General features: G+C 56.8%; 2 protein-coding genes across 10 annotated transcripts in view; one reads left to right on the plus strand and one right to left on the minus strand.

Moving 5' to 3' along the window:
* DCAF1 (DDB1 and CUL4 associated factor 1) overlaps window positions 1-1,302 on the plus strand; it is a 101,385-nt gene extending 100,083 nt beyond the window's left edge. For all 9 annotated transcript variants that reach the window (XM_055557408.1, XM_055557409.1, XM_055557410.1 and 6 more), the window contains one exon: window positions 324-1,302. Coding sequence is in view for 1 of the 9 variants with exons in the window: in XM_055557409.1 (XP_055413384.1) it covers window positions 324-382 (59 nt within the window). In the remaining 8 variants the exon portion in view is untranslated. The remainder of the gene's footprint in view (window positions 1-323) is intronic.
* A 3,467-nt stretch (window positions 1,303-4,769) lies between these two features.
* On the minus strand, window positions 4,770-7,907 carry RBM15B (RNA binding motif protein 15B). Its single transcript, XM_055557418.1, has one exon. The coding sequence runs from the start codon at window positions 7,797-7,799 to the stop codon at window positions 5,115-5,117; it is 2,685 nt and encodes an 894-aa protein (XP_055413393.1). The 5' UTR covers window positions 7,800-7,907; the 3' UTR covers window positions 4,770-5,114.
* Between the last annotated feature and the right edge of the window lie 391 nt (window positions 7,908-8,298).

Below are 8,298 nucleotides of genomic sequence, written 5' to 3' on the forward strand. Positions count from 1 at the left end.
AGCCACTTGAAGCACCAGGGGTTAAGAGCTCCAGAGGGCGCTTGCCTGCCTCTCTAGGGCTTGAATTTCAGGCAGGAGGAACCTCTAGGAAGCAAGATGGCACCACAGAGCCAAGTCTTTTGAAAGGGAAGCAAGAGACCCCAGGGGTAACCACCACTGCCAAAATAGTATAGTCTCCAGAGCCAGCTCCAAGGAGATAATTGGAGTGTTTTCTTCTTTCTGGAACCTGGTAATGAACCTTGCTCAGGCATAAATGTGTATGCAGGTGCCTTCTTCTTGGAAGCCTGGTGTGTAATCTAGTCTCTCTCCTCCTTACCTTTCAGCCGACAGCTCTGACAACTCTGATTTGGAAGATGACATCATCTTATCTCTAAATGAGTGAGGAGTCAGCACCACGTGGAAGATTCTTGGCAGGAGAGAAACTGAGTCAGATTAATTCAGAACATCCTCCGTTCCCTTTCTCCTAGGGCTCTCTTAAGGAACTGCATGCCCTGGCCCTGCATTCAGAGAATTATGGTTTAGAGTCTCACTGGAATCTGAGAGTCCTTCTAAGAACAATAACCACAAAAAGACAACAGGGGTTAGGCCCTACTCTGCTTTCCCCTTCTCCTAGGATGGACGTATCTTTCCTCAAGGGAAAAAAAAAAAAAAAAAACCATGTCTCTGGGGTTATTTCACAATATATTTTCTTTGTATAATGTTCTTTACTTAAAGAACAAGAAATAGTTTTTTATAAAACTTTAAAAAGAAAAAAAAAAGGCATTTATAACTGAGGGTATGAACTTATATCCACCAGGTCTGTCCCTGCACTTCATTTTCTATGAAAGAAAATGATGTCTAAAGAACAATAGAGAGGCATTTTTACACACATATTTAAATGAAAAGGAAAATCGTGGTTTCTTAAATTGATAAGGATTAAGAATATTTTATTATAAATATAATATATGATTTTTTAACCTGTTTTGTTGCCTCATATGCCGCCAGGTTAATCTGTTTTCCTTCGTGCCAGAGGTGGGGAGAGGCGCTGCCTGTTTGCTGAGTAAATGCCTGGGTTCACCGACCTTCATGGCTTGGGGGCAGCAAGGTCATTGTGGATATTGGTTTTGTGGAGTTGAGGGAGCTTAGGATATAAGTTCACTCCCTCTATTTTTCTTTGTGATTCAGTTTTTCAAAAATCTTTTTTTCTTCCTTTCTCCCCAATGTGGAAATTACAAATCAAAGGCCTTTTTTCTTTAATGTAAAGTGTATTTATTTAAAAAAAAAAAAATACAAAATAAAACTACAAGTCTGTCTTTGCTTGTTTATGGCCTTTCCCTGTTCTCTTTTACTGAAGTGGGGTGGGGTCCCTTACCTTGCAGCTCTAGCCCAGGCAACATAGAAGATGCCTCCCCGAGAGGCAGCCCGAGACGGGGTGAGCGCACGCTCTGCCCAAAGCACTCTGGGGAGAGAAGCAGCCTCGTCAGCACCTAGCCCTGCTCTGCTGGCATGGGGCAGAGGGGGTCCTCAAGGCACCACCCACCATGTGCCGCCCCTCTGCCCCCGCCGTGTATCCTGGGCTCTGAAGCGAGATCCCGATTCCGGTGTGGGGGAGCCGGAGTGTTAGGGGCCCTCCTGGGATGCTGTGAGCCACGAGCTGACGGACCTAAGGAATGGAAGCCTGGTGGCCATCACTGTTAGTTTTCTTAAAGGAGTACCAGCAGAGACCCTGGCAGTTTGGGGGCAGCTGAGGCTGGGTTAGCAGGTATTCACTGGCTTCACAGCTGGCCTTGCGGTTAAACTGTTCCCACCAAGTAAAGCACCAAACGCTCTTAACTTCTTCACTCACCCCCTCATCCCCTTCTTTCCCACAAGTAGGAGACCCTACTCTCTCCCCAAGTTTACCCAGTTTCTGTTGTAGGCATTTGTTAAGAGATTTTTCTCCGTTTGCTGAGATAAGAGGACAAATCTGTGAAGTAAACAAGACGAGACGGCTAAACCTCACTGGGGGCCGGTAAAGAAATCCCCGCAGGGCTTCGGAACACCACAGAGCGCTCACACACCGAAGCGGGCCTGTGTCGCCAGGCACCTCGTGATCCTCGGGAGGGCAGAGGCCTCGGCTCGTAAACTGCTTCATGCCTCAGCTGAAATGGATTGCTAACACCTAACCTGTAGACTGGTCTGACTGATGGTGCATTACAGGAAAAAAAGGCTAAAAGTCAAGAAGCACTAGAAGCACTGTTATTCTAGTCATTAACTCAGCCGAGCCCCGGTCTCCCTGAACTCAGCCAGCAGCCCTCGGGAGCACCCACCCACAGGTCTCTCGGGTGGAGACGGGAGCCTGCAGTGAGAAAGCAGGATCCTGGTCGACCTGACAACACGCCCTTAGGGAAGCGCCCCGGGGGGGGCGCAAAGAAACATCAGCCCTCCTCCTTATCTGCCAAGGCCGAAGATCTCAGTCCCTTAGGAAGAAACATGCAGAACGTACCAAACGACCAGTGAGGCAAATTTCACCTCCTCTTGGTTTCTGCCTTTAAGCCACACCTCAGGTAGGAACCCCAGGTAGAGGCACTGGTTGCCTGCAGTTAAATCGTTCTCCCTGTGGGGGAAGCATCCTAAATCTGTGGGGATGGCGGAGGGAGGGGATACACACACACATACACACTTAGGACTGATTTGTTCTGCTGCACAGCAGAAGCCAGTAGTAAAGCAATTATCCTCCCGTTTAAAAGACAAAAGCGGAAGGAAGGAAAGAATTGAGAGTCTGAGGCGGAGAATGATCACAATGCAGGAAAACTAGTTCAATTTGGGGCCAGAGAGCACCTATCCCTGAAAAAGGGTGAACAAGGCACGGGTTCACGTGTCCTCTCCAACCAGACTTCATAGCAGGTTTCTGTTTGGGGAAAGCCAGGTAGTGCTCTGGGTCCTGACCACCTGCTCTACGAAAGAACAGCCCAAAGACAGGGCAGCAATGCGGCTCTGGCCTGTGATCTGGGCATTTGTCCCAATTTCACCTGCTTTAACCCTGAAGACTTGGTGGTAAAGAACGCGCCTACCAGTACAGGAGATCCCTGGGTCGGGAAGATCCCCCGGAGGATGGCATGGCTACCCATTCCAGTATTCTTGCCTGGGAAGTCCCAGGGACAGAGGAGCCTGGCAGGCTACAGTCCATGGGGTCGCACAGAGTCGGACACGACTAACGCCACCGCCTGTTCTAGGCACGATGAGGCCACTCCGGCTTCCAGTGCTTCCCACTGCCTGTCTGCATCCCACACTGCTTTGCTCAGATACCTGGCAGATGTGGCTGAAACTCAAGTATAAACACACATTCAACACTTCCTGTGTTTCACATTATGAACGCGCTTGTTCATTAGCAACAGCTGAAGCCCAGGGAGCAGTACTTCCCCAGGCACCTTCCTTCCCGTTTAAATCTCTAAGGTCTCAAAAAGTCATCTCTTTCACTGTTCTTGTGGAGAGAGAGGCCTGTATTCTCTGAGGTCCACAGTGAGCCCCAGCCTCCATCTCACAAACTTGCTCTCAAAACATCTCTGCTGTCACCTGCGCTGTCTCGCGGCAGCCAGGGTAGTGGATCAAACCTAAAGAGGGGACAGCACGTCAACAGAACCCGCGGTTCTGGTCTCCTGGGGGCTCATTTCCCTTCCTGGAGCGCCTCTTCCTCGTCAGCCTTGACAGTGAAGCTTTTGGACCATCTAAACTGCCACAAACATTTCGAAAAAGTGGGCTGTCCTATGGTGGCCACTGCTGTGACTGATGTCCCTCCCTGGTCCCTGACACTGCTAGCTTCATCTGCCACGCTGGCCATGCTGCCTGTAGAGACACGTGCCAGAGAACTCAGGGCTGTCTGAAAGCCATCTTTCCCTCCCCAGCCTGCATGGCTTTTGCCCGACACCTCAGCAACTGTGACATTTCCCCAGAGAGGGACCCCATTTCCCAGTGGTCCCCACCTCAGCAGTATCAGGGCAGGAGGCCCTAGGCACCTGCGCCCACCCTGCACCTGAGGAAGTTATGTCAGTTTATAAGAGCATCTTCCTAACCCACTGTCTTCCGTCAAAAACTCTTCAGGCCATGGATCCCGTGTCCTTCACTCTGCTCCAGTGGCCAGGCAGAGGCCCACACCAGCCCTGAACGATCATAAGAAAAGCCAGAATTCACAAGCACTGGGAAAAGTTCAAGGATTAACCAAGAAAAGTGGCCTCCCACCCTCCACCCCAACGTCTGACCACCAGTGCCCCTGGGAGTCCGAAGGAGCGCTGTCTCCACCTGGGTATCCCCGGGCTGCTGCATTAAGGGGAGAAGGGAGGCTAACGAGAGGAGGAAGCTGGGCACATCCAGGCACCAAGACCCCAATACTGCACTGCTCCTCCCATGACCACCACACCACGACTAAGGTCTACCTGCTTTCAGAAACGCCTGCCAACCAGGTGCTTTGTTCAACCCCACGGACACACACACTGTTCATGGCAGGAACACAAAAACTACCACAGCGGCTAGCTAGACTTCGGCTTAACCCCTTCCTGTGCAATGGGCTCTGTGGAGGCTGGCATGGCAGGGTCTGAAATGAAACCCACTTGCTCTCAGACCAAATTAGAAACCCCTGTGAATGGAGCCCCGCCTCAGCCCCACGAGCTGGGGGCTGTCAGGCACCAGTGCAGCAGGGCTGGGAGACACGCCGGCAGTGGAAAGATGCCGGAAGGCATCTGTGTGCAGGCAGCGGGGGACAGTCTTCCATCCTTCGAGAAAATCATGTGATTAAACCAGGACTCTAAACAGGATTAAAAATCCATCCTCTGACAAAGGCTTTACTGACAATTTTCCATACAGTTAGTCAAAAAATAAAAAAATACAGAACACAGCAGACAGTATTTCATACACTAGAAGCAGACATGACAGGAGTCCCTTCTCATCACGGTAAAAAAAAAAAAACCCAAAAAACCCAAACCTAAGAACTTAGTTTTTGGTGGGGAGATAGGACTTTGGTCCCCTACCAAACGAAATGGAGTAACCCAGCAGAGAATTCAAATCAAGGGTGTAGGATGGGCCAGGGGTGCAGGGCAGCGGTGGTCAGATTTTAAAATAACTGCTTCAGTGACAAACAGGCTGGAAAAGCCAGGCTCGGGCTAGGCTGTGTCTCTCACTATAACTATCACCATGTGCTCCTCCTCTAGCTTGCCCAGTGTCCTCAGCGCTGACTGGAGGTACTGCTGTGAGAAGTCACAGGGCGGGAAGGCGTAGAGCATGCCTGTGCTGTCTCTGCCCTTGGATCCACCCACTGGCAGGCTGATCACCCCTGCAGCCTGCTTCTGTTTCAAGTAGGAGACCAGGTTCCTGAGAAGCCGCCTCTGTAGGCCAGGCTCCACCGTAGGCATCCCCTCAGAGCCAGGCCCACTGGGGGTCGCCTGGGTGGCCAGGAGCACTGCGTAGCCATTGGGGCTCCCCTGCTTGATGCGTCGTGTGACCTCATCGAGCTTGGGTTGGTCCAGGCGAAGGCGCTGGGCAATCTTCAGCTGGGTCAGCTTACTCCCGGAAGTATGGTCTTTGAGGAGACTGCTGATCACCCCCTGGTCCCCCTCTAGGATGTGCATAGATGTCGGGAAGCAGCTGTTTTTCAACACCAGAAGCCCGTTCCAACCCAGCTGCAGCGTCTGGGCATACTCTGAAAGATTCTTGAGCTTTTTGGTCTCGTGTTTTGGCTCTTCCAGAGGCTTGGGCTCGGCCTCAGTGGTCCGATGATTGCGCTCGCTCTCTCGGGTCTTCTTCCCGTGGGAAGAGTCGGGAGCCTCGTGGTGGTGGTGGTGGCTCCGCTCCTCCGCCCCGTGTCGGCTGTTGCTGAGGGAGTTGCTGCCGGACTCCTTGGTCCCTTCACTGGAATGGTTTTCCTTGCGGCTACGCTCCGGGGTGCGGTCGGAGCCTCGGTCCGTAGGCTGCCCACCACCCTTGGTCCTGCTCCGCTCCTCATAAGGGGAGTGGGTGGCCCTTCCGCGATCACTGGAGAGGCTCCGGCGCTTCCGCCTGTCCTCCCAGGCCTTGGGCAGGCCCCGGTCCCCATCTCCTCCCCAGCGCTCACCACTCCTGCTGCGCACTGAGCGGCTGTAGCCCTCGAGGCTGTTTCGGCGGTCAGAGCTTTTACTGGGGCTGGTCCAGTCCCCTTCCAAAAAGGTCCGCTCTCGATCTGAGTACAGGAGGTGTGGAGGGGTCCTATCCCGCACCCGCAGGTCGGCATCCAGGTTCCTGTGCCGGGTATACCCGTCGGGGAGTAGCTCATAGTGCACAGGGAGGGGGGAGGGCTGGTACTGCTGGGGATACCGAGTCTCCTCTGCTTTGGCAAAATCCACGCGCAGCCTGCGGTCAGGACCCCCCAAGGGAAAGCCCCTCATTTTAGCACAGGCGGCCTGGGCTGCGTCCAAGCTCTCGTATTGGATGTAGGCAAAGCTATCTCCCTTGACATGATCAATGGTCCGAATGCTCCCAAAACGGTCAAACTCCCGGGCCAGAGCCGCCAGTGAGGTGTTAGGTCCCAAGCCACCCACCCAGAGGCGCGTAGTGGGGTTGGCCTTGCCGTACCCTATCTTAATGGGATTGCGGCCTATCACCCGACCCGACATGCCCACCTTGGCCCGGTGGGCCATGTCTAGGTTCTGGAACTTGAGGAAGGCATACGCACCGCCCTGCCCACGGGCGGGTCTCTTGATGACCACCTCCTCAATGATGCCGTACTTCTCGAAAGCCCGTCGCAGCTCCACCTCTGACACGCTGTGGTCCAAATTCCCAATGAAGAGGTTGCGCGTGGCCCGCTGGTCGTCCTCGGGCATCAGGTCCTCCTCGCACACGGCCGGGTAGCCGTAGGGTCGCCCGCGGTCGTCGTATAGCCCGTAGTAGTCCAAGGCCCGCTCCCGGGACAGGCCTACGGCGGCGGCGGCCGCGGCCGCATCTAGAGCAAAGGCTGCGGCAGCGTGGCGGGCGCGGGGCTCCCGCAGCGGAGGGGCGGCAACCGGGGACAGTGAACGCTGCTTGTACTGGTAGCCGCCGTGCAGCGGGAGGTAGCCGAGCGGGTCGGCGGGCGCGGGTGGGCCCGGGGGCGGAGTGGAGGCGGCGGCGCTGCTGCTGCTGCTTCGCCTGCTGCTCCCGCCGCCGCCGCCGCCGCCTCGCAGGTACACGGGCTCCACCTTGAGCGGACGGTCGTAGAGCAGTAGCTGGCGGGCCAGGGCGTGCTGGCGGGCCTCACGCGCGTCCTGCGGGTGCCGGAAGTTCACGTAGGCCACGCGGCCCAGCTCAGGCGTGTGCGACAGGCGCAGGCTGATCTCGCCGAAGCGCTTGAACTGGTGGAAGAGCCGATCTTCGAGGTGCTCGGCAGGCAGCGCGGGGCTCAGGCTGCTGATGAGCAGCGTCTTGTACTCGGGTGCAGCCGCTGAGGAGCCGGGACCCGTGGGCTCGGCCCCGGGCGGCGGCGGAGGTGGCGGTAGTGGAGATGCGCGGGGCGACGCGCCCGAAGCGCCTGGGTCCCCTGAGGCCTTGCCGCCGCGTCCCCCGCCGCCGGCGCCCGAGCCTGAGGAGCGGCCGCTGCTCGCACGGTGATTCGCGTCCCCGGCGCCTCGGCCGTCGCGATGCCCACCGCCGCTGCCCCCGCTACCGCGAGGTTTGTCGCGGGCCCGCGTTGGAACGGGGTGCTTGGCGCCGCCCGAGGCCTTGTGCGCCGCCCGCCGCCCGCCCGCCTCCGCCTCCCGTTCGCGCTCCCGCGGCCGTTTGGCCGACGATGACGAGCCGCGCCCGCTCGGGCTAGAGTCTCGCTCGCTCTGCCTCTTCATGGCGCCGGCGCGGCTGGCGGGCGGGCGGCCCGCAGGCCCCTCACAGCGGCGGCGGCGGCGGCGGCCGAGGAGGCAGCGCCCCCGGCGCCGCCATCTTGGACAAAAGGACTCGGCGCGGCGACGGGGCGGGGCGGGAGCTGCGCTTAGGGCCTGGGCGCCGCGTTATCAGGCTGCGCCGGCCTACCACGTGACCCCATGAAGGGCGGGGCGAAGGCAGCGCCGGGCGTGCGTCATCGGGCTGCGCCGCCCCGTACCACGTGACCCTGTGGCTAGGGGGCGAACCCGCCCGCACTGTGAGCTCTGGCGCCACCGTGCGGATGGCGTGGCCGAGGCTCGGGGCTCCACAGTAATTGGAGCTCTGGAGCGGGACAGAGGCCTCGCAGGCGCGGGTATGCCAGGCCTTGAACTTTATGGGATATTCCAATCCCAGGACTAGGTTTGGGTGACCACCCCCAAGCCCTGCCTTGGCATCTACTGACTGGGTCCGGCATTAACAACC

The sequence above is a fragment of the Bubalus kerabau genome, chromosome 20, assembly GCF_029407905.1.
Source record: "Bubalus kerabau isolate K-KA32 ecotype Philippines breed swamp buffalo chromosome 20, PCC_UOA_SB_1v2, whole genome shotgun sequence".
In the NCBI taxonomy this organism is placed as follows: Eukaryota; Metazoa; Chordata; class Mammalia; order Artiodactyla; family Bovidae; genus Bubalus; species Bubalus kerabau.

Coding starts and splice junctions, on each gene's coding strand:
- RBM15B (XM_055557418.1), bottom strand. CDS start 7,799: ATGAAGAGGCAGAGCGAGCGAGACTCTAGCCCGAGCGGGCGCGGCTCG.